The 25,842-nt window shown below is 45.4% G+C and overlaps 2 protein-coding genes and 1 long non-coding RNA gene across 3 annotated transcripts; 1 reads left to right on the forward strand and 2 right to left on the reverse strand.

Moving 5' to 3' along the window:
• Nucleotides 1-1,678: 1,678 nt before the first annotated feature.
• Nucleotides 1,679-19,409, reverse strand: cpsf3 (cleavage and polyadenylation specific factor 3). The gene is made up of 18 exons (XM_079572254.1): nt 19,213-19,409; nt 19,051-19,114; nt 18,575-18,672; nt 16,758-16,886; nt 14,773-14,950; nt 13,963-14,052; nt 13,175-13,325; nt 12,928-13,103; nt 9,010-9,168; nt 8,787-8,933; nt 8,526-8,678; nt 6,141-6,249; nt 4,882-4,980; nt 4,717-4,811; nt 4,549-4,636; nt 3,621-3,690; nt 3,045-3,138; nt 1,679-1,925 (listed from the first exon to the last, which is right to left on the reverse strand). Exons 1-18 carry the CDS (start codon nt 19,281-19,283, stop codon nt 1,836-1,838), a joined length of 2,061 nt encoding a protein of 686 aa, XP_079428380.1. The 5' UTR covers nt 19,284-19,409; the 3' UTR covers nt 1,679-1,835.
• On the forward strand, nt 9,775-11,203 carry LOC306974864. The gene is made up of 3 exons (XR_013793669.1): nt 9,775-9,873; nt 10,948-11,057; nt 11,112-11,203. It is a non-coding gene; the product is annotated as an uncharacterized lncRNA (long non-coding RNA).
• A 3,363-nt stretch (nt 19,410-22,772) lies between the features above and the next one.
• On the reverse strand, nt 22,773-23,781 carry insm1a (insulinoma-associated 1a; the record flags this gene model as incomplete). The annotated part of the gene is made up of 1 exon (XM_079572069.1): nt 22,773-23,781. The coding sequence occupies exon 1, from the start codon at nt 23,736-23,738 to the stop codon at nt 22,773-22,775; it is 966 nt and encodes a 321-aa protein (XP_079428195.1). The 5' UTR covers nt 23,739-23,781.
• Nucleotides 23,782-25,842: the final 2,061 nt, after the last annotated feature.

Here is a 25,842-nt window from a genome sequence, read left to right on the forward strand (position 1 = left end):
TAGTTGCTGTGTTGGATCACCTTTTTGTATGTTTTTTCATTTTTGTCACATTTTTGTCGAATTTTTGTCATTTTTTTGTTGAATTTTCGTCATTTTTTTGTTGAATTTTTGTCACATTTTTGTTATTTTTTTTGTTGAATTTTTGTCACATTTTTGTTATTTTTTTGTTGAATTTGTGTCACATTTTTGTTGAATTTGTGTCACATTTTTGTCACATTTTAGTTGAATTTTTGTTATTTTTTTGTTGAATTTTTGTCACATTTTTGTCGAATTTTTGTCACATTTTTGTTGAATTTTTGTCACATTTTTGTTGCGTTCACATCCTTGTTTTCTTCTTATTTTTTGTGGCTGTTTTGGTGCTTTTTTCCCAAAGAAGCTTTTTGATTGGGGTAAAGCCAAACTGGAGAAAATGGGATCCGTTCAGGTGGGAGTTAAGAGGTTAAATAGAAATTTAGTGGAAAATTCTGACATTTCTGAACAATATTTACCACGAGGTCATCGAAAATATCAAAGTGTTGCTTTAAAACATTCAGCTGCAGTTTGGGCTGAAACGAACCACAGTTTTTTTTTTAACTAAATCTGCATTCGTGGCATTAACCTCTTAACTCCCGCCTGAACCGAGAGGATCTTTTTCCTCACGTCAGATTTTTTTTTCCATCATTCTTTTGTTGGGGATTAAACTCATTTTTGTCACTTTTTTCGTCATTTTTTTAATCACATTTTTATATTTTTTTTGTCATTTTTTGTCACATTTTTGTCAATTTCTTGTGACATGTGAGCCGTTCCTCCACAGCGCCACCAGCAGGTTCAAGGTGAGCGCCGGACATGAACCTCTTAACTCCCGCCTGAACCGAGAGGATCTTTTTCCTCACGTCATCACATTTTTTTTCCATCATTCTTTTGTTGGGTATTCAACTCATTTTTGTTACTTTTTTATCTTTTTTTTGTCATTTTTTCGTCAATTTTTTTTATCACATTTTTGGCATTTTTTGTCACATTTTTATCATTTTTTCGTCATTTTTTTGTGATATTTTTGGCACTTTTTCATCAATTTTTCGTCACTTTTTTGCCAATGTTTTCTCACTTTTTTGTCACATTTCCATCCTTGTTTTCGTCTCAGTTTTGTTGCTATTTTCACACCTTTTTTCCAGGAGCTTTTGGATTGGGGTAAAGCCAAACTGGAGAAACTGTGCTCGGTTCAGGCGGGAGTTAAGGGGTTAAAATAAAGTATTTGGGAATAAAAATAACATTAAAAAGGTTCTGCCTTATCAGAATATCTGTATTTTTATGTAAAATAATCCAGTCATTATTTCACATAAATGTGGATTTAATATCAGGTTCGGGTGTTTCTCTGAAGTTTTAGATCTGGATGTTTATAATATATTTATAATATATTTCTGTTTTAAACTGACACAAACGTACGACACTTTAAAGAAAAGACTCTTAAATATTCAGAGAAAAGAGAAAATACAGAAACCGTGCCGTGATCGTCCCAGATTAAAGCTTTAGTTTCTCACCTGTGAAGCGTCGCTCTCTGAATGTTCCTCATGTCAGACGGTACAAAAATCCCCACAAACAGGTTTCTCCACAACAGCTTCACAAAGGTTCCCGCCCGGATACGACACGGTTACTGTTTTCTGATTGGCTGTTTAATAAAAGTCACAGAAAGTTCCCACCGTCTCATTTATTTCACTTTATTTCAGTAAAAAAACACAGAAAATAAACGATTTAAACTTTTCTACAAAAGAGTCTAGAGAAGAAGAAGGCGTGGCCCACATCACAGAGTGGGCGTGGTCTGAGCTGCGGTTGGTCCGGTCCGGCGGAGGGGGGCGGGGTCAGAGGATGGGGTTCAGCGCGTCGTACAGTCTGTGCACGGCCACTTCCACCATCTCCCTCAGGGTCTCGTCCTCCTCGCACTCCACCACCTGGAGACGAGGGGGGTCAGAGGGGGGGTTAGAGAGGGGGCGGGGCCAGAGGGGGGGTTAGAGAGGGGGCGGAGACAGAGGTTAGAGAGGGGGCGGAGACAGCAATGGCCGCTGGCTGGCACTGTTTTGTGACTATGAAGCAGGGGGCGCCATTGGCCTCCATTGCTTTAATGTCTCCATGTAGTGGCTGTAGATAAAGCTAGTTTTCCATTAGAAAGCATTGCTCTTTGGACATGTTATAAACAACTATAACGCCTGGTTTCTAATGTTGTTAAACTTTGTAGTTAGATCTTCCTCCTGTGAGAACGCTGGGTCAGGGACAATCAAAGAAACCAGGCGGGTTTACGTAAAGTACAGTTTATAATTCTCGTATATCGACAGGCCGTTAGCATCAGAGCTAAAGGGGCGGCTACGATCGAACTGCAGGCCCCGCCAGGGCGGAGTCTACAGTGAAGATCCCGCCCTTATGCCCTTTATAGGAGTAGGGTAGGAGGAGTCTGTAAATCCAGTATGGACTCCCTGTCGAACGTGGTTATTAGCGTAAACGGGGAGAAGTCAATTATTTTTTAGTCTATGAGAGAGGAGAGAACACCTGCATCAACTCTTTCAAAAAGGCAGAAAATAATGTTCATATGTTAAATTGGTACATTTTCATGCTCGATGTTGAAATCACTGACTTAATAATAATAATAATAATACATTTTATTTGTATAGCGCTTTTCAAGACACTCAAAGACGCTTTACAGAAAAACAAGAATAAAATCACTGACTTGCTTGTTAATGTTATTTTCCCGTACAGTATTTTCATTCTTTGTATGGATTTGTAAACTATTTTAAATGCTATACGTGTAAATGAAATCTAGTGTAATCTAAAGAGGAGGGACGTCACCACCATCTCCCTCAGAGTCTGGTTCTCCTCACACTTTACTGCCCAGAGAGAGTGGGAGGAAGAGCGGAGGCCGTACACAAGCCTCATCTTATCTTTCTGAAGGTCGCAGTAACAAGATGGAGGAGAGGAGGGGGAGAGGGGGTGAGGGAGGGAGAGGGAGGGGGAGAGGGAGGGAGGGAGAGGGTGAGGGAGAGGGAGGGAGGGAGGGAAGGAGAGGGGGGAGCACTGACCCGGGACTGGGGGTCGACGGAAGCTGTTGCCGTGTCGACGGTGATCCGGAGTTTTCCCTCAGAGAAGCTCACACAGCCCTCACCGAACATGTCACTGCAGAAACACACAGGAGAACGTCAGGAGAACGTCAGGGGAACGTCAGGAGAACGTCAGGAGAACGTCAGGGGAACGTCAGGGGAACGTCAGGGGAACGTCAGGAGAACATCAGGGGAACATCAGGAGAATGTCAGGAGAACGTCAGGACAAAGGTTTGTGTTCAGCCGTATTCGCACGGGAGTAGAATGACCTCAAGGACCTCAGGTAAAAAGTAAATATTTCTGACGTTTCTGCTCATGTGAATCTCCCGTCAGTGATTTGGATTTTTACCTTTCAGAAAAATCAAAGTCCATGAAGAAACCTGAGAGTCTCGTTATTCAGCGTCAGGAAACATGAGTGAATGAACGACATCACTGATCCTGTAAAAACACCCGGGTCCCCTGGTCGCTCTGACCCCGAGTGAAAAAGGCTTTATACATATATATATATATATATATACATTATATGTATATATTTATATTAGAAACAGAAGCACTGACTTCAACATGAGCGCCAGCCTCTCAGGAAACACATCGTCCGGGTCTGACGTCTCTCTGCGGCCCTCCAGGTCTGCAACACACACCAAAACAAACATGTTATAACTCACAATATCACAACAATATAGAGGAAAGAATACAGTAAAACTTAGGGAAAAATACTGGTGTATGCCGTAAAAATATAATTTAAAAAATACTATGAAATGCAGTAAAATATTGTAAACAATCCAGAGCACATAGAGTGAATTGTAGAAAACAAATTATATTATTCACAGAAATAATGTGTAAAACATAAAAAAAATAATATATATATATATATATATATATGAAAACTGAAAGAATACCGACAAAAATGCTGCTAACAAAGCAAAATATACTAAAGTAAAAATATTCTGTATTAAGTGTGTGTTTGTTTTTGTGTGTGTTGGGATTTACTTGTAAGTTTGTTTTGTTTTGTATGTTTTGGTTTTATGCACTGCTGTATCGGTCTCTGTGTTTTCTTTCTTTGGTGATTTTTGAGGATGATGCATCTCAAGAGGTTTTCCTCTCAAATGAAGAACATTTTAAAATTTGAAGTATTGCAAAAAATGTCACAAAATATCACAAAACTGTACCAAAGGCTGTTAACAGTAAAATATTGTATTATTTACAGTTTGGTCACTGCATTATTGTTAATGCAGTGACCAAACTGTAAATAATACAGTAAAAAAATACTATAAGAATTTGGTAAAATGTAAAAATACAGAACAAATATAGCAGAAAATCCCTGTAAAAAAATAAATACAGAAATATAGTAATAACACAGTAAAACTGATTAATTAATAAAACACTGCAACATAAATAAATAAATCACTGTAGTATAAGTAAATAAAACACATTTGTGTAAGTAAATGCAGTAACAAAGGTGTGGTTGCTGACAGAGAGTCTTTACATTTCTGTGCTTTGGGGTTGGACTGCACCTCCAGGATCACGGTGGTCACGGCGTCGGCGAACATGTCGTTCAGAGGGTTGGCCACCCACTGGACGAGAGAAGAACAGCAGGTTAAGCCGGTTAAGCAGGGATGCCCTTCCACGTGGGCGAGCGTGGCCTCAGACTCACCTCCAGCAGCACCGAGCCGGCCTCGTGCACCAGCGTGACGCTCTTAAACACTCGCACCGTGATCTTCTCCGCCCCCTCCACCTGCTCCACGTCTCCTGCACACACACACCTCAGCACCACAGCACAAACATCTGCACTGATCAAGCCTCACAGATGTTCACTGACCCGCCAGGTGCCGCAGCTGACTGACCAGCACCGAGATGGGGCCGGTGAAGGGGATGGCCAGAGTCTGGGTCACCGTGCCCAGGCCCAGGTCCGTGTAGTCTGGAAACACAAGCGCTTTAGTCTGAGGGTCGTTCAGTCCGAGTCTGGGGGTCGTTCAGTCCGAGTCTCCGGGTCGTTCAGTCCGAGTCTCCGGGTCGTTCAGTCCGAGTCTGAGGGTCGTTCAGTCCGAGTCTGGGGGTCGTTCAGTCCGAGTCTCCGGGTCGTTCAGTCCGAGTCTCCGGGTCGTTCAGTCCGAGTCTGAGGGTCGTTCAGTCCGAGTCTGAGGGTCGTTCAGTACGAGTCTCAGGGTCGTTCAGTCCGAGTCTCAGGGTCGTTCAGTCCGAGTCTGCGGGTCGTTCAGTCCGAGTCTCCGGGTCGTTCAGTCCGAGTCTGAGGGTCGTTCGGTCCGAGTCTGAGGGTCGTTCGGTCCGAGTCTCCGGGTCGTTCGGTCCGAGTCTGAGGGTCGTTCAGTCCGAGTCTCCGGGTCGTTCAGTCCGAGTCTGAGGGTCGTTCGGTCCGAGTCTCCGGGTCGTTCGGTCCGAGTCTGAGGGTCGTTCAGTCCGAGTCTCCGGGTCGTTCAGTCCGAGTCTGAGGGTCATTCAGTCCGAGTCTGAGGGTCGTTCAGTCCGAGTCTCCGGGTCGTTCAGTCCGAGTCTCCGGGTCGTTCAGTCCGAGTCTCCGGGTCGTTCAGTCCGAGTCTCCGGGTCGTTCGGTCCGAGTCTGAGGGTCGTTCAGTCCGAGTCTGAGGGTCGTTCAGTCCGAGTCTGAGGGTCGTTCAGTCCGAGTCTCCGGGTCGTTCAGTCCGAGTCTCCGGGTCGTTCAGTCCGAGTCTGAGGGTCATTCAGTCCGAGTCTGAGGGTCGTTCAGTCCGAGTCTCCGGGTCGTTCGGTCCGAGTCTGAGGGTCGTTCAGTCCGAGTCTGAGGGTCATTCAGTCCGAGTCTCCGGGTCGTTCGGTCCGAGTCTCCGGGTCGTTCAGTCCGAGTCTGAGGGTCGTTCAGTCCGAGTCTCCGGGTCGTTCAGTCCGAGTCTGAGGGTCGTTCAGTCCGAGTCTCCGGGTCGTTCAGTCCGAGTCTCCGGGTCGTTCAGTCCGAGTCTCCGGGTCGTTCAGTCCGAGTCTCCGGGTCGTTCAGTCCGGTCTCTGTTCGGTCTCTGTCCGAGTCTCAGTCCGGTCTCAGTCCGGTCTCAGTCCGGTCTCAGTCCGGTCTCAGTCCGGTCTTACTGCTCAGGTCGGACGCGGACAGGATGTGGTAGTTGAAGTTCCGTTTGACCAGGATCCCGGACACTCTCTGGCCCTGAGCGCACTTCCTGTCGGCCAGGGAGCCCATCACCTGAAGCAAAGCATCATGGGAGTCAGGGAACAAGCAGCAAAGCATCATGGGAGTCAGGGAACAAGCAGCAAAGCATCATGGGAGTCAGGGAACAAGCAGCGAAGCATCATGGGAGTCAGGGAACAAGCAGCAAAGCATCATGGGAGTCAGGGAATAAAGTTATTACTGAGGAAATCAATATCAACACATCCCTCAAAAAATGTAATAATTATGGAATAACAGAGTGTAATAACTGTGTAATAACTGTGTAATAACAGTGTAATAACGGTGTAATAACGGTGTAATAAGTGTAATAACTGTGTAACAACAGTGTAATAACTAATAACTGTGTAATAACAGTGTAATAACTGTAATAACAGTGTAATAACAGTGTAATAACTGTAATAACAGTGTAATAACAGTGTAATAACTGTAATAACTGTGTAATAACAGCGTAATAACAGTGTAATAACTGTAATAACTGTGTAATAACAGTGTAATAACTGTAATAACAGTGTAATAACAGTGTAATAACTGTAATAACAGTGTAATAACAGTGTAATAACTGTAATAACAGTGTAATAACAGTGTAATAACTGTAATAACTGTGTAATAACTGTAATAACTGTAATAACAGCGTAATAACAGTGTAATAACTGTAATAACAGTGTAATAACAGTGTAATAACATTGTAATAACTGTAATAACAGTGTAATAACAGTGTAATAACTGTAATAACTGTAATAACAGTGTAATAACAGTGTAATAACTGTAATAACAGTGTAATAACAGTGTAATAACTGTAATAACTGTAATAACAGTGTAATAACAGTGTAATAACTGTAATAACAGTGTAATAACAGTGTAATAACAGTGTAATAACTGTAATAACAGTGTAATAACTGTAATAACAGTGTAATAACAGTGTAATAACTGTAATAACTAATAACAGTGTAATAACAGTGTAATAACTGTAATAACAGTGTAATAACAGTGTAATAACTGTAATAACTGTAATAACTGTGTAATAACTGTAATAACAGTGTAATAACTGTAATAACAGTGTAATAACAGTGTAATAACTGTAATAACTGTAATAACTGTAATAACAGTGTAATAACTGTAATAACTGTAATAACTGTGTAATAACTGTAATAACTGTGTAATAACTGTAATAACAGTGTAATAACAGTGTAATAACAGTGTAATAACAGTGTAATAACAGTGTAATAACAGTGTAATAACAGTGTAATAACTGTGTAATAACTGTAATAACTAATAACAGTGTAATAACAGTGTAATAACTGTAATAACTGTAATAACAGTGTAATAACAGTGTAATAACTGTAATAACTAATAACAGTGTAATACCTGTAATAACTAATAACAGTGTAATAACAGTGTAATAACTGTAATAACTAATAACAGTGTAATAACAGTGTAATAACTGTAATAACTGTAATAACAGTGTAATAACAGTGTAATAACTGTAATAACTGTAATAACAGTGTAATAACAGTGTAATAACTGTAATAACAGTGTAATAACAGTGTAATAACTGTAATAACTAATAACAGTAATAACAGTGTAATAACTGTAATAACTGTAATAACAGTGTAATAACTGTAATAACTAATAACAGTAATAACAGTGTAATAACAGTAATAACAGTGTAATAACAGTGTAATAACTGTAATAACTGTGTAATAACAGTGTAATAACTGTAATAACTGTGTAATAACTGTAATAACTAATAACTGTAATAACTATGTAATAACAGTGTAATAACAGTGTAATAACTGTAATAACTGTGTAATAACAGTGTAATAACTGTGTAATAACTAATAACTGTGTAATAACTGTAATAACTAATAACTGTAATAACTGTGTAATAACAGTGTAATAACTGTGTAATAACTGTGTAATAACTGTAATAACTGTAATAACTGTAATAACAGTAATAACAGTAATAACTGTGTAATAACTGTAATAACAGTAATAACAGTGTAATAACAGTGTAATAACTGTGTAATAACTAATAACTGTGTAATAACTGTAATAACTGTAATAACTAATAACTGTAATAACTGTGTAATAACTATGTAATAACTGTGTAATAACTAATAACTGTGTAATAACTAATAACTGTAATAACTAATAACTGTAATAACTGTGTAATAACTATGTAATAACTATGTAATAACAGTGTAATAACTGTAATAACAGTGTAATAACAGTGTAATAACTGTAATAACAGTGTAATAACAGTGTAATAACAGTGTAATAACCGTTCAGACCTTGGCGAGCTTCTCTCCTCTGAAATACAGCGTCACGGCCTCTGTGTTGCGAGGATTGTGGACCTCGATGTGAACCTCGTCGTTGTCCTCGTACTCTCGGATCAGAGCGGCTTTGAGACGAGCCATTTCGTTCTGCTCGCCGTGGACCAGGATCTGAAACGGCGCCACAGTTCACGTACAGACTCAGACACGTTTGGACTTCCTGGTTCCGGGGTTAGGGCCACACGTGGTCCGGGACGTACCACGTGGTCCGGGACGTACCACGTGTGGAGGCTTGAGCGCGCGGATGAACTCGCTGGTTTGCTGGTAGTCGGTGTGAGCGGAGAAGGAGATGTAATCCACCGACATCTTCAGAGGAAGCTTCTGCCCCGACATGGTGGCGATCTCCTCCGGCTCCGTCATGATGTGCTGCAGACAGACGGGTCAGAGAGGAAAACTAACTTTATCTCCGATCCCGCCCTCTGACGGCGAGGAGCGGCCGTACCTTGGCGAGCGTTCCCTCCACGCAGTACCCCGCGATGATGACGCCGTTCCTCTTGTCGGTGCACCAGCTCTCGAACAGCTCCCGGGACAAACCGCTCTGCATCATCCCCGGAGACGCCATCACCACGCTGGGCCCGATGTCGTCGAAGTGGTCCATGCTCTGGAGGAGCAGGAGACACGGGGTCACCAGACGGGACAGAGCCAGGGCTTTATAATAATATTAATAATAATAATGCATTGGTTTTATATCGCGCTTTTCTGGACACTCAAAGACGCTTTACATTGCATTATTCATTCACTCCATACTCGGTGGTGGTAAGCTACTATTGTAGCCACAGCTGCCCTGGGGTAGACTGACGGAAGCGAGGCAACCAGTGTGCGCCATCGGCCCCTCCGACCACCACCAACCACTCACTCACACACTGCATTTGCTAGGCTTCCTGGTGTTACCAAACGGTCTCCCATCCAAGCACCGACCAGGCCCTTCCTGCTGAGCTTCCGAGGTCTGACGGGATTGGGCAGAGCAAAGGGGGTGTGACCACAAGGACCACAAGGCTTTGGGACATACTAGTTATAAAGGTTGGAGAGAGGAGATTTGGTCAGGAACCAGATCTGGGTCCTGGCTTAGACTCTGGCTTAGACGCTGGCTCAGACGCTGGCTCAGACTCTGGCTCAGACTCTGGCTCAGACTCTGGCTCAGACTCTGGCTCAGACTCTGGCTCAGACTCTGGCTCAGACTCTGGCTCAGACTCTGGCTCAGACTCTGGGTCCCAGTCTTACCTTCAGGTTGCTGATGTGCTTGAACACAAAGGGGTTGTTGACGTTGATGGCCTTGCGGATGGTTTGGGTTCTGGTTCAGGCTCTGGTTCAGACTCTGGTTCAGACTCTGGCTCAGACTCTGGCTCAGACTCTGGCTCAGACTCTGGCTTAGACTCCGGCTCAGACTCCGGCTCAGACTCCGGCTCAGACTCTGGCTTAGACTCTGGCTCAGACTCTGGCTCAGACTCTGGCTCAGACTCCGGCTCAGACTCTGGCTCAGACTCTGGCTCAGACTCTGGCTCAGACTCTGGCTTAGACTCTGGCTTAGACTCTGGCTTAGACTCTGGCTTAGACTCTGGCTTAGACTCTGGCTCAGACTCTGGCTCAGACTCTGGCTCAGACTCTGGCTCAGACTCTGGTTCAGACTCTGGCTTAGACTCTGGCTTAGACTCTGGCTCAGACTCTGGCTCAGACTCTGGCTTAGACTCTGGCTCAGACTCTGGCTCAGACGCTGGCTCAGACTCTGGCTCAGACGCTGGCTCAGACGCTGGCTCAGACGCTGGCTCAGACGCTGGCTCAGACTCTGGCTCAGACTCTGGCTCAGACGCTGGCTCAGACGCTGGCTCAGACGCTGGCTCAGGCTCTGGCTCAGGCTCTGGTTTAGGCTCTGGTTTAGGCTCTGGTTTAGACTCTGGCTTAGACTCTGGCTCAGACGCTGGCTCAGACTCTGGCTCAGACGCTGGCTTAGACGCTGGCTTAGACTCTGGCTCAGACGCTGGCTCAGACGCTGGCTCAGACGCTGGCTCAGACTCTGGCTCAGGCTCTGGTTTAGGCTCTGGTTTAGACTCTGGTTTAGACTCTGGTTTAGACTCTGGTTTAGACTCTGGTTTAGGCTCTGGTTTAGGCTCTGGTTTAGGCTCTGGTTTAGACTCTGGTTTAGACTCTGGTTTAGACTCTGGTTTAGACTCTGGCTTAGACTCTGGCTTAGACTCTGGCTTAGACTCTGGCTTAGACTCTGGTTTAGACTCTGGTTTAGACTCTGGTTTAGACTCTGGTTTAGACTCTGGTTTAGACTCTGGTTTAGACTCTGGTTTAGACTCTGGTTTAGACTCTGGTTTAGACTCTGGTTTAGACTCTGGTTTTGGTCCTGGTCTGAGTCCTGGTTTAGGTCCTGGCTTAGGTCCAGGTCCAGGTCCCGGTCTTACCTTCAGGTTGCTGATGTGCTTGAACACAAAGGGGTTGTTGATGTTGATGGCCTTGCGGATGGTTTAGGTTCTGGTTTAGGCTCTGGTTTAGGCTCTGGTTTTGGTCCTGGTCTGGGTCCTGGTTTAGGTCCTGGTTTAGGTCCTGGTCCGGGTCCAGGTCTTACCTTCAGGTTGCTGATGTGCTTGAACACAAAGGGGTTGTTGACGTTGATGGCCTTGCGGATGGTTTGGGTTCTGGTTCAGACTCTGGTTCAGGCTCTGGTTCAGACTCTGGTTCAGACTCTGGTTCAGACTCTGGTTCAGGCTCTGGTTCAGGCTCTGGCTCAGGCTCTGGCTCAGGCTCTGGCTCAGGCTCTGGCTCAGACTCTGGCTCAGACTCTGGCTCAGACTCTGGCTCAGACTCTGGCTCAGACTCTGGCTCAGACTCTGGCTCAGACTCTGGCTCAGACTCTGGCTCAGACTCTGGCTCAGACTCTGGCTCAGACTCTGGCTCAGACTCTGGCTCAGACTCTGGCTCAGACTCTGGCTCAGACTCTGGCTCAGACTCTGGCTTAGACTCTGGCTCAGACTCTGGCTCAGACTCTGGCTCAGACTCTGGCTCAGACTCTGGCTCAGACTCTGGTTCAGACTCTGGTTCAGACTCTGGTTCAGACTCTGGCTTAGACTCTGGTTCAGACTCTGGTTCAGACTCTGGCTCAGGCTCTGGTTCAGGCTCTGGTTCAGGCTCTGGCTCAGGCTCTGGCTCAGACTCTGGCTCAGACTCTGGCTCAGACTCTGGCTCAGACTCTGGCTCAGGCTCTGGCTCAGACTCTGGTTCAGGCTCTGGTTCAGGCTCTGGCTCAGGCTCTGGCTTAGACTCTGGCTCAGACTCTGGCTCAGACTCTGGCTTAGACTCTGGTTCAGGCTCTGGTTCAGGCTCTGGCTCAGACTCTGGCTCAGACTCTGGCTCAGACTCTGGCTCAGACTCTGGCTCAGACTCTGGCTCAGACTCTGGCTTAGACTCTGGTTCAGACTCTGGTTCAGACTCTGGTTCAGACTCTGGCTTAGACTCTGGCTTAGACTCTGGTTCAGACTCTGGTTCAGACTCTGGCTTAGACTCTGGCTCAGACTCTGGCTCAGACTCTGGCTCAGACTCTGGCTCAGACTCTGGCTCAGACTCTGGCTCAGACTCTGGCTCAGACTCTGGCTCAGACTCTGGCTCAGACTCTGGCTTAGACTCTGGCTCAGGCTCTGGCTCAGGCTCTGGCTCAGGCTCTGGCTCAGGCTCTGGCTCAGACTCTGGCTCAGACTCTGGCTTAGACTCTGGCTTAGACTCTGGTTCAGACTCTGGCTTAGACTCTGGTTCAGACTCTGGCTTAGACTCTGGCTTAGACTCTGGTTCAGACTCTGGCTCAGACTCTGGCTCAGACTCTGGGTCCCAGTCTTACCTTCAGGTTGCTGATGTGCTTGAACACAAAGGGGTTGTTGATGTTGATGGTTTGGGTTCTGGTTTAGACTCTGGTTTAGGCTCTGGTTTAGGCTCTGGTTTAGGCTCTGGTTTAGGCTCTGGTTTAGGCTCTGGTTTAGGTCCTGGTCTGGGTCCTGGTCTGGGTCCTGGCTTAGACTCAGGTCTGGGTCCTGGCTTAGGTTCTGGTCTTACCTTCAGGTTGCTGATGTGCTTGAACACAAAGGGGTTGTTGATGTTGATGGCCTTGCGGATGGTTTAGGTTCTGGTTTAGGTTCAGGTTTAGGTCCTGGTTTAGACTCTGGTTTAGGTCCTGGCTTAGGTCCTGGTCCAGGTCCCGGTCTTACCTTCAGGTTGCTGATGTGCTTGAACACAAAGGGGTTGTTGATGTTGATGGCCTTGCGGATGGTTTAGGTTCTGGTTTAGGTTCAGGTTTAGACTCTGGCTTAGACTCTGGTTTTGGTCCTGGTCTGGGTCCTGGTTTAGGTCCTGGCTTAGGTCCAGGTCTTACCTTCAGGTTGCTGATGTGCTTGAACACAAAGGGGTTGTTGATGTTGATGGCCTTGCGGATCTTGTCGTTCATGGCGTTGATGTAGGTCTGGTACACGGCCATGCACTTGCGGGCCAGGGACGAGGCGTAGTAGATGGGGATGTCGTGCAGCTCCGGGTGGTTCTGCCAGTACTCGTCTGCGGGAGGAGACACAGGGACGTCACTCACAGACCCTCTGCCGGGGTCGAAGGTCAGGTTCAGCTCGTACCCAGGATGAGCAGCAGCTCCTGGGCCCGTCCTAAGGCGAACACGGGGATGAGGCAGCGGCCCTCGCGGTTCACGATGTCGTGGACGGTGTTGCAGAAACGCGCCTCTCGCTCCTCACGCTTCTCGTGGATGTGCGTCCCGTACGTGGACTCCTGCAGACAGAGGACAGAGTGAGGACATTTTTGTCATTTTTTTGTCACATTTTTGTCATTTTTTGGTCATTTTTTTGTCAATTTTTGTCATTTTTTTGTTATTTTTTTTGACACGTTTTTGTCATTTTTTTGTCACATTTTTGTCATTTTTTGGTCAATTTTTTGTCACATTTTTGTCATTTTTTCTCAAATTGTTTTTTTTCATTTTTTGGTCATTTTTTGTCACATTTTTGTCATTTTTTTGGTCCAATTTTTATCACATTTTTGTATTTTTTTTTCCATTTTTTGTCAATTTCTTGTCACATTTTTGTCATTTTTTCTCACATTTTTTAAAAATGTTTTGGTCATTTTTTTTGTCACATTTTTGTAATTTTTTTTTGTCACATTTTGGTCATTTTTTCGTCATTTTTTCGTCATTTTTTCGTCATTTTTGTCATTTTTTTGGTCAAATTTTTATCACATTTTGGTATTTTTTTTCCATTTTTTGTCAATTTCTTGTGACATTTTCTTTCTTTCTTGTGACAGAGGACAGTGAGAGCACGGAGAACTGTCGACTGGACCGGGGTCTGGAACGCTCTTTATTTCACTGACTCAAACCTCCCGTCAGAGTCGTGTTTCTGTTTCTTTGGGCTCGTACCGTGATGAGAATGTCGGGTTTGACGCTGGGGATCTCGGCCGCCATCAGATGTCTGTCCTCCTGACGAGAGAAGTCTCCTGTGTACAACAACTGCACACACACAAAACATGGAGAATCAGCATTAAAGCAGAACTAAAGAACTCCTGCCCCTAAATTCAGCACAAAAAGGCAAAAATTCAGCAAAAAAAATGACAAAAAATTCAGCAAAAAAAAGACAAAAAATCAGCAAAAAAAATGACAAAAAATCAGCAAAAAAATCAGCAAAAAAAGACAAAAAATCAGCAAAAAAACGACATTTTTAAAAAAAAAAAAAGACAAAAAAAAGGCAAAAAATCAGAAAAAAATGACAAAAATTCAACAAAAAAAAGACAAAAATTCAGCAAAAAAGTGACAAAAAGTGACAAAAATCCAGCAAAAAGGTCAAAAAATCAGCAAAAAATGACAAAAAAAATCAGCAAAAAATGTCAAAAAAAAATCAGCAAAAAAGTGCCAAAAATCCAGCAAAAAAGTCAAAAAATCAGCAAAAAATGACAAAAAATCAGCAAAAAATGTCAAAAAATCAGCAAACAATGTCAAAAAATCAGCAAAAAATGACAAAAAATCCAGCAAAAAATATCAAAAAATCAGCAAAAAATGACAAAAAATCCAGCAAAAAATGACAAAAATCCAGCAAAAAAAGTGACAAAAATCAGCAAAACAAAACACACAAAAACACATGAGGGAAATAAAAAGTGAGGACAATGGCAAAGAGGAGAGAATGCATTTGGTTTTGGCGGGTGGTAAGAGGTTAAGTAAACGTGTTTGTGGCACCTTGACTCCGGCGATCTCGATCATGAACATGGCGGCTCCCAGGACGTGTCCCGCGTGGTAACACCAGAACTTGATCCCGGCCACTTCCCGCACCTCGTGGAAGTTTATGGTCTCGATCTTCTCCATGGAGTCCTCCAGGTCGGTCTCCGTGTACAGCATGTCGTCGGCAGAGATGTTACTGAGCACGAAGAGCACAGGCACAGGAGGAAAACGGATTCAGAAACACGTCCAGGAGCGGGAGAGGAGAACCAGGAGGAGGAGAGAAGAACCAGGAGGAGGAGAGAAGAACCAGGAGGAGGAGAGAAGAACCAGGAGGAGGAGAGAGGAACCAGGAGGAGGAGAGAAGAACCAGGAGGAGGAGAGAAGAAAGAGGAGCAGGAGAGAAGAAAGAGGAGAAGAAGAAAAGGGAGGAGGAGAGAAGAACCAGGAGGAGGAGAGAAGAAGAAAGAGGAGAGAAGAAGAAGAAAGAGGAGCAGGAGAGAAGAAGAAAGAGGAGAAGGAGAGAAGAAAGAGGAGAGAAGAAGAAAGAGGAGAAGGAGAGAAGAAAGAGGAGAGAAGAAGAAAGAGGAGAAGGAGAGAAGAACCAGGAGGAGGAGAGAAGAAGAAAGAGGAGAGAAGAAGAAGAAAGAGGAGCAGGAGAGAAGAAGAAAGAGGAGGAGAGAAGAAGAAAGAGTAGAGAAGAAGAAAGAGCAGAGAAGAAGAAAGAGCAGAGAAGAAGAAAGAGGAGAGAAGAAGAAGAAAGAGGAGCAGGAGAGAAGAAGAAAGAGGAGAAGGAGAGAAGAAAGAGGAGAGAAGAAGAAAAAGGAGCAGGAGAGAAGAAGAAAGAGGAGCAGGAGAGAAGAAGAAAGAGGAGAAGGAGAGAAGAAGAAAGAGGAGAAGGAGAGAAGAAGAAAAGGGAGCAGGAGAGAAGAAGAAAGGGGAGCAGGAGAGAAGAAGAAAGAGGAGAGAGGAAGAAAAAGGAGCAGGAGAGAAGAAGAAAGAGGAGAAGGAAAGAAGAAGAAAGAGGAGCAAGAGAGTAGAAGAAAGAGGAGAGAGGAAGAAAAAGGAGCAGGAGAGAAGAAGAAAGAGGAGAAGGAGAGAAGAAGAAAGAGGAGAAGGAAAGAAGAAGAAAGAGGAGCAAGAGAGTAGAAGAAAGAGGAGAGAGGAAGAAAGGGGAGCAGGAGAGAAGAAGAAAGAGGAGCAGGAGAGAAGAAGAAAAGGGAGCAGGAGAGAAGAAGAAAGAGGAGCAGGAGAGAAGAAGAAAATGGAGCAGGAGAGAAGAAGAAAAGGGAGCAGGAGAGAAGAAGAAAGAGGAGCAGGAGAGAAGAAGAAAGGGGAGCAGGAGAGAAGAAGAAAAGGGAGCAGGAGAGAAGAAGAAAGAGGAGCAGGAGAGAAGAAGAAAAGGGAGCAGGAGAGAAGAAGAAAGAGGAGCAGGAGAGAAGAAGAAAATGGAGCAGGAGAGAAGAAGAAAATGGAGCAGGAGAGAAGAAGAAAATGGAGCAGGAGAGAAGAAGAAAATGGAGCAGGAGAGAAGAAGAAAAGGGAGCAGGAGAGAAGAAGAAAGAGGAGCAGGAGAGAAGAAGAAAGAGGAGCAGGAGAGAAGAAGAAAGAGGAGGAGGAGAGGAGAAGAAAGAGGAGCAGGAGAGAAGAAGAAAGAGGAGCAGGAGAGAAGAAGAAAGAGGAGCAGGAGAGAAGAAGAAAGAGGAGGAGGAGAGGAGAAGAAAGAGGAGCAGGAGAGAAGAAGAAAGAGGAGCAGGAGAGAAGAAGAAAGAGGAGCAGGAGAGAAGAACCAGGAGGAGGAGAGAAGAAGAAAGAGGAGAAGAAGAACCAGGAGCAGGAGAGAAGAAGAAAAAGGAGAAGAAGAACCAGGAGCAGGAGAGAAGAAGAAAAAGGAGCAGGAGAGAAGAAGAAAGAGGAGCAGGAGAGAAGAAGAACCAGGAGGAGGAGAGAAGAAGAACCAGGAGCAGGAGAGGACATTTGTGATGAGAACCAGGACAGCGCAGCACCTGACTTTGACGTAGTCCGACAGCAGCCAGCGGTAAATGGCCTTGGAGGCGTGGGTCATGAAGGTCCGGCCTTTGAAGCTGGTCTTCTGCAGAAACCAAGGCAGCGCCCCACAGTGGTCCAAGTGGAAACTGCAGCGAGAGGCCGGGGTTAAAACCAGGAGTTAAACCGGAGACAAGAGTTTCATCAACAAAGGGGAGGAAACACAGAACCAGAAATAAAGACAACAAAATAGGAAGGATGAGCTAAATTGATGTTTAATATGCAGCTGTTTCAAGTCAAAAACAATTGATTCAAACACAAATGCAATGATATGATAAAGACTTCCCCGCTCACTTCCGTCAATAACCTTTAGGAGTTACTGCGCGGACGTTGTGCTCCTCGTATCATTACGCCTCACAATATAGTACCCCTTTTTATTTGCTTATAAAATCGACATGTTACATTTCTGTGTAAATATACTTCGCATGAAAACACTTCACGTAACTTTATTTAAATAGGGAACACGTGGAAGAGCTTTTTTGGAGCTATGTGACATGTGGGAGAGGCTGCGTATGTGTGAGCGCACGGACAAAGACCAGACGGGGATATATTAACTCAGCTAAGGTGAGGTAAGAACATATCTCAGTATGTAAAAACGGTGGCCTGTTCCTTTAATGTCATTCTAAAGAGCCAATAGTTTCTTTCAAACTGAGGCTATAGGAAATCTATGGTTGTAAACATGACAACAATAAAATGCTGAAAATAATGCTGAGAAAAAATGTTCCACTTAATGTCCAACATCACTGAAACTACTGGGATTTTACACATTAAACAAAAAGAATTTCAGTCTCAAACGTGTGGAAAACCCGACTTCACAGTTACAGTGTTGGGAAGGGCAGGAGCTTAGACGCAGACTCTGAGCTTTGGATGGAACGCAAACTCGTGCACAGACGCACACGCCTCGTGCACAGACGCACACGACTCGTGCACAGACGCACACGCCTCGTGCACAGACGCACACGCCTCGTGCACAGACGCACACGCCTCGTGCACAGACGCACACGCCTCGTGCACAGACGCACACGCCTCGTGCACAGACGCACAGGCCTCGTGCACAGACGCACACGCCTCGTGCACAGACGCACACGACTCGTGCACAGACGCACACGCCTCGTGCACAGACGCACAGGCCGTGGAAAATAAGAGAGGTTTGGCTCCACAGAAGCTTCTCTGGATCACAAGCAACAAAACGCTGCTGATTTAGTGAAAATCCGCTGCATATTGACGTGAAACTCCTGCTGTAAAGAGAATGAGTCGTGGCTGCAGACGGCGGGCGCACGTACGGCCGTGGTGAGCGGCGGCAGCAGGCCGTTCGACCCGCCCCGCCCCAATTGTATGACCCGATCTGCGGGCCTGGCTGTGGAGACCGCGGGGGAACCTGCAGCCCACGCATCAGGTGCTCCTGGCGTTCTGCCCCCGCCATGTGAGAAATCCTACGCGTTTTACAATAGCTACATATTGACCAACAGGATGAGGGAAGATTACGCTCGGTTCTGTCCCTCAAAAAGGAAAGACTTGGCCCTGGTCACTCTTAAAGTTTGATCAAATGATAAGAGTCGGCCAAAACGGCCCAACTCCCTGTGAAACGTGCACTGCGTCGGGGAAAAGGGGTTTGCGGACCACTAGGGGGCGATGGCGGACCACTTTGAGAATGACTGGTTTAAAGAAAGGAGGACATGTCGACTTTAAAGATGGTTAAATATGTCGACTTTAAAGATGGTTAAATATGTCGACTTTAAAGATGGTTAAATATGTCGACTTTAAAGAGTTTCCTCACTGGCTGATGAGCAGAAGGTCGACCTCCGCCGGGTCGATCAGGTCGATGTACGGCAGCGCGTCCATTCCCTCCAAACCCGGGTGGATCCCACAGTCCAGCTGCAGAAACACAACCACACAAACTGAAACAACACAACCACACAAACTGAAACAACACAACCACACAAACTGAAATAACTACACACACGACCCAGTAACTCAGTGTCAGACTCAGACTGTAGTAACTGCCCTCTGCTCGGCTCTGTGATGCGCCTTGTCCTCACTCAGAGCTTAAGCACATCTGTGAACACACTTTGTTCTGTGTCAGGTTGTTTTCTCCATCACGTCCTTATGTCTGAACGTTTTTATGGTTCATTATTTTCCATGTGTTTTGTTCCATGTTGCACAGACGTCCATGAACCTGCTCACTCATAATAATAAAACCTTTCCTGATTCTGTAAAAATAAAGTAATGAAAGTGTGAGAAACCCGGACTGACCATGATCTTCCGCCCTTTAAACTCCAGGATGATGCAGGATCGACCCACTTCTTGTCCCGCTCCCCTGAAACACAAACATTTCATGTGTTATGATCGTTACCCGGGACATGCGGAGTGTTTGGGGCCGGGTCTGGACCGGGTCTGGGCCGGGTCTGGACTCACAGGGGTCGGATCAGCAGCTGGTCGCTCTCCTCCGCCGGGACGACGACTTCGGGCTTTCGTTTCGCGGCCATTTTGATTTAATTCAGTTTTGAAAAGTACAAATTCATTCAGTTTTTAGCCCCATTAGCCCCGTTAGCTCCGTCAACAGCTCCGCGCGAGGGTCCGTCCTTCACTTCCGGGGGTCCGGGTGGAACTGGTGAATTCAGTGTTTGGTTCCGGCCGTAAATATTACAGTTAAAAGAGGCGACAGACGAGTTCTTTTATACATTTTTAACCCTTTCATGTAGTAAACCTACTATACGATGTTATGGCCGCGCAGGAAAGCTAAATATAAATATAAACATGCAAAATAGATCATTTCTGGCCTGGTTCATCGGTACAGTCAGGTGTCTGTGGGTTATGACCACCAGGATTTGTTCAAAATGTGTTTATCCTCTTAACCTCCATGTTAACCGAGCACATTTTCTTCAATTCGGCATTATCCAAATCAAGTCAATTCATCTTTTTTATTTGAGCATCTGAGTTCCACAAAGTTCTTCATAGGAACAGAGTTCAGCTCAGTAATCAAGCAAAAGAAAGATGTCATGTGTCGCCTGCCCTGATCTTTGTATAGTTGAGGAGCAGTGACGGTGACGACGAGCAGCCACAATGTGGAGTTACTGAAGGTTTGTCTTTGTTACACTTGGTTTAGTTCTGACACATCAGAAAAAGTATTGGTGATAAACGACTGAAGTAGATCTAACAGCGATCTGCATGTGTACTTATAGCCAAATATAGTCATATATATAGTCATATATAGCTTTGACTTCAGATTCTTTTAGAAATCTAAAAGCTTCTCCAGGGAGCTTAGGTCATTTGAAAGCTAAGACCTACAAAACATTGCATTGTTGGAACGTTTTCGACACAATTTTTGAAGCGTTTTTAAACATTTTTTATTTTCAGTTTTTGGTTTTATTTCTTTGTCATTTTTTCATAGCTTTTTTGTTGCTTTTTTATTGTTTTTTTTTGGTTTGTTTTGGTGCTACTGCTTAGGGTGACCAGATTTTCCAACTTAAAAACTGAGACACAATTGGTGAATCTTGAGCGTCTTTCCCACAGTGAAGGTAAAACTACAAACGTTTGTTTCTGTGGGCGACTGTACTGGCCAGAAACCGGGACAAGTGGGACGGAGACTGAGCAAAACTGGGACAAATCAATGGTATTGGAGAAACCTATGGGGACGTGGGACAAAGGACTCAAAACTGGGACAGTCCCGGGTAAACTGGGACATCTGGTCATGTTACTACTGCTGTTACCTTTACTTTTGGTCATTTCAACAGTAAATAAAGGAAACGACTACATTGCTCCATCGTTACAGGAACTTGTACTTGTTTTGTTTAGGGCGAGACAGTATTTGACCCGCTGTAACTAGTACAATAACATATATATATATATATAACATGTATATGGGCAGTTTCCAAACATGCGCCTGTATCTGCGGGTCAGAGGTGAAACACTGTCTGTGAGGTTATTAGAGGGACAGATGTTGTAATAAAAGCCTTTAGAAGAACAGCTGGACATCAGTGAGACGGAGCCGTTTGTAAAGTAAAGTCTCTGATGGACCTCAGGTTATTTGGACCCAGAGTCTGAGTAATTACACTGACGTGACTCCTGTAGAAACACAATCAGGAAAAACCTTCTTCATCCTTTACTGTATCAATGACTTTATTAAAGTATCAATGACTTTATTAAAGTATCAGTCACTTTATTAAAGTATCAATGACTTTATTAAAGTATCAATGACTTTATTAAAGTATCAGTCACTTTATTAAAGTATCAATGACTTTATTAAAGTATCAGTCACTTTATTAAAGTATCAATGACTTTATTAAAGTATCAATGACTTTATTAAAGTATCAATGACTTTATTAAAGTATCAGTCACTTTATTAAAGTATCAATGACTTTATTAAAGTATCAGTCACTTTATTAAAGTATCAATGACTTTATTAAAGTATCAATGACTTTATTAAAGTATCAATCACTTTATTACTGCGACAGTGGCGCAGATGGTAGAGCGGGTCGTCTCATGATCGGAAGGTCAGGGGTTCGAATCCCACCTCCTGAAAGTGCACATTGTCGTTGTGTCCTTGGGCAAGACACTTCACCCACATTGCCCCCAGTGTCTGCGTACATTGGTGTATGAATGAGAGTATGAATGGGTGAGTGGATCCTTGCTGTAAAGCGCTTTGAGTGCCTAATGTAGGTGGAAAAGCGCTATATAAGTTGAGACCATTTACCATTTACCATTTATTAAAGTATCAATGACTTTATTAAAGTATCACTTTATTAAAGTATCAATCACTTTATTAAAGTATCAGTCACTTTATTAAAGTATCAATGACTTTATTAAAGTATCAATGACTTTATTAAAGTATCACTTTATTAAAGTATCAATCACTTTATTAAAGTATCAGTCACTTTATTAAAGTATCAATGACTTTATTAAAGTATCAATGACTTTATTAAAGTATCAATGACTTTATTAAAGTATCAGTCACTTTATTAAAGTATCAATGACTTTATTAAAGTATCAATGACTTTATTAAAGTATCAATGACTTTATTAAAGTATCAATGACTTTATTAAAGTATCAATCACTTTATTAAAGTATCACTTTATTAAAGTATCAATCACTTTATTAAAGTATCAATCACTTTATTAAAGTATCACTTTATTAAAGTATCAATCACTTTATTAAAGTATCACTTTATTAAAGTATCAATCACTTTATTAAAGTATCACTTTATTAAAGTATCACTTTATTAAAGTATCAATCACTTTATTAAAGTATCACTTTATTAAAGTATCAATCACTTTATTAAAGTATCACTTTATTAAAGTATCACTTTATTAAAGTATCAATCACTTTATTAAAGTATCACTTTATTAAAGTATCAATCACTTTATTAAAGTATCACTTTATTAAAGTATCAATCACTTTATTAAAGTATCACTTTATTAAAGTATCAATCACTTTATTAAAGTATACCTTTATTAAAGTAAACATTTGCAGGTTGAGCTCATGTTTCGGTCATACGTGGCCTCGGGGGCGGAGCCGTTAGTCCGTGTTCCTCTGGGGCCTCTCCATCTGTCCCTCTGTGGGCCCCATCTGCTCGGGCCCCCGGGGCCCGGGCTCCGACACCTGCAGCTCACACAGGCGGCGGTGGCTCAGTGGCTCTGCCCAGTGTCCATGAGCAACACACTCTGAGGAGCAAAAACCTGAACCACATTCACAAGAAACGAGGACAGAAACATTTACTGCTTTTATTTCCTTTGTTCACAGAATAAATAAATAATAAATAAATAATAAATAAATAATAAATAAATAATAAATAAATAATAAATATTATTGAGAGACGATCCTTCAGGCCACAGTCAGTAAATAAATAAATAGATAAATAAATAAATAAATAAAAGGCTCCGCCTCTGATCCCCAGTGTCAGATAGAAATAAAGGTCCAGAGAAACGGCGAGTTCACACTTCACTCTGTGACGTCACAGAGTGCAGTCTGGTCTGGGCTCATGTGGCCGCCCTGTGGCCCGGCAGTCCCGGCGCCCTGTGACCCGGCGCCCTGTGACCCGGCGCCCTGTGACCCGGCGCCCTGTGACCCGGCGCCCTGTGGCCCGCCGCCCTGTGGCCCGGCTGCCCCGCCGCCCTGTGGCTCAGGTTGATGGGCGCCGCCTCCTCGTGCCGCGCTTCGTGCTTGCGCAGAGACGCGAGGCGTTTGAAGCGCTTCCCGCAGCGCGCGCACTCGTGAGCCGCGTCCTCGGCGGAGTCGGAGTCGCTGAGTGGGCGGTGCCAGCGCCGGTGCGACGCCAGGTTGGCGCTGCAGCCGAAGGCTTTGCCGCAGTCGCAGCGATACTCCACACGTACGATGCGTGAGCACCGGTGCTGAGCGAGCGCCAGCGGCTCCGGAAACGCCTCACCACAGAGCTGACACACCAGCCCCGCCCCCCCCGTGGGCGCCCGGCGCTCCAGAGGCGCCTCTTTGATCCTCAGCCCGAGCACCGGCGACGTGGTGACGTCATCACGCACCTGCAGTCTGCGCACGGGCGTCTTCCTCCTGGCCCCGGGGTCCGTACGAGTGGAAGTGATCTGCGGCGCCAGTCCAGACTCCGCCCCCGGGAGCGCGGCGTGTGTCGCCCAACACTCCGGGGTCACATGACTGAAGCGGCGCTCGTGGTCACGGCTCACGGGCCGCGTGGGACTGTGCAGTGCGTGCACCACCTCCGGGTTCCCAAACTGCACCGGGGCCGGGCGGGACGGTGTCCAGACTGGAGGCGTCTGCGATGGAACCAGAGGGCGCGGGGGGGGCGTCTGGGGGAGCGTCTGAGGGAGCGTCTGAGGGAGCGTCTGCGTGCTCAGAGGGAGCGTCTGGGGGAGCGTCCCGGGGAACAGCGAGCACAGCCCGGGCTCCTCCGCACGGACGCGGTACGACACGGCGCTCAGGCCCCTCCTCCTCTTGATCATCAGTCCTCTCGGCATCTTCAGTCTGTGCTCGCGCTCAGAGACACGAGCTTTTTAAACCACGACATGCCCCGCCCCCACCGGTCACAGCCCGCCCCCCCTCACGCTCTGCTGCACAACAACAGGCCGCACGCGCCCAGAGGGGGGGACATATGCCCATAGAGGGGGGCACACGCCCATAGAGGGGGGGCACACGCCCATAGAGGGGGGCACACGCCCATAGAGGGGGGCCACACGCGCCCACAGGGGGGAGTGCGACCCCAGACAAACAAAAGGAAAGTGGAGTGAGCCCGGATTAAACTGGGCCCCAGGTCAGTGTGTCCCGAGTCCTGGTCTAGACCGGGATCAGCCTGATCCAGGTCCAGATCCAGGGAGATGGGCCGGCCCTGGGTCGGCCCTGGGTCAGACCCGGCTCAGACGTGGGGCCTGAGCCGCGGCCCGTCCGTCTGAGGGGGGGTTTGAGGAGATGTAACAGTAGTTCTGAGGTGGATAATAAACATTTCTAAAGTGAGCGACTGGACCGGGTCATTTGAGCGTATTGTAAAACCTTCTCCTGTGACGTGAACTCCTGGATGACTGAGAGCAGTGTTAGCTGGGGGTGAGGGGGGGGGGGGGGGGGGGGCAGCTGTATGTAAATGAGGGACATATGGCTGAGTCACTGTTTCTCCACACGTTTATTCAGGAAATTGTAACTTCGAGGCCGTTTTCTCCAAATGCTCTGAATCCACATTCACCTGGAACGACACAACGTTTGAGTTTAAAGTAAAAACGTCTCCAACATTCCCTCTGAACACACATCTGTCACGGAATAAAACATTTAAACTAGAGCTAAAAACATCTGCAATTCTGGACATTTTTGTAAATAAATTGGAACAAAATCAAACTTAAATCTACATTTAAATATGTTTCACGTTGACTTGAGGAGACAATAGTGGTAGTAACAGTAACAGTAGTAGTAGTGGTATTAGTAGTGGTATTTGTACTGCATTGCTGTACTGTGCAGCAGGTGTTGTGGGGGTTGAAGCCGTTATTGAGGCTCATTTGAATCAGAAAAGGAACATCTGCGTTTGGAGGACGAGCTCAGGGAACGATCCAGAATCACAGTGTGGAATCATCTACAACATGGAGCTCATGTCCAGGGAAAAAACAGGAAAAAAACAAGAAACAAGAAGAAACAACAGGAAACAACAAGAAACAACTGGGAAAAATGGTCCCAAAAAAGGTTCATGTTTTGGGAAAAATTTAGAAAAAAAATTGGGGAGAAAATGTGGGAAACAAAAAGAGAAAAATGTCTGTTCAGGACAATTATTTACATTATTTTGCAAAAATATGGCTTCATCATCTGGTGTTTATGGTGGTTTTACCCTCAGATCTGTCCCGGTGTGGTGGTTTTACCCTCAGATCTGACCCGGTGTGGAGGTTTTACCCTCAGATCTGACCCACTGTGGAGGTTTTACCCTCAGATCTGTCCCGGTGTGGTGGTTTTACCCTCAGATCTGCCCCTGTGTGGAGGTTTTACCCTCAGATCTGCCCCTGTGTGGAGGTTTTACCCTCAGATCTGCCCCTGTGTGGTGGTTTTACCCTCAGATCTGCCCCTGTGTGGTGGTTTTACCCTCAGATCTGCCCCTGTGTGGAGGTTTTACCCTCAGATCTGCCCCTGTGTGGTGGTTTTACCCTCAGATCTGCCCCTGTGTGGTGGTTTTACCCTCAGATCTGCCCCTGTGTGGAGGTTTTACCCTCAGATCTGCCCCGGTGTGGAGGTTTTACCCTCAGATCTGCCCTCGGTGTGGTGGTTTTACCCTCAGATCTGCCCTCGGTGTGGTGGTTTTACCCTCAGATCTGACCCGGTGTGGTGGTTTTACTCCCAGTGTGGTGGTTTTACCCTCAGATCTGACCCGGTGTGGTGGTTTTACCCTCAGATCTGACCCGGTGTGGTGGTTTTACCCTCGGTGTGGTGGTTTTACCCTCAGATCTGCCCTCGGTGTGGTGGTTTTACCCTCAGATCTGCCCCGGTGTGGTGGTTTTACCCTCAGATCTGCCCCGGTGTGGTGGTTTTACCCTCAGATCTGCCCCGGTGTGGTGGTTTTACCCTCAGATCTGCCCCGGCGTGGTGGTTTTACCC

The sequence above is a fragment of the Gobius niger genome (genome assembly GCF_951799975.1).
Source record: "Gobius niger genome assembly, chromosome: 15".
Taxonomy (NCBI): Eukaryota; Metazoa; Chordata; class Actinopteri; order Gobiiformes; family Gobiidae; genus Gobius; species Gobius niger.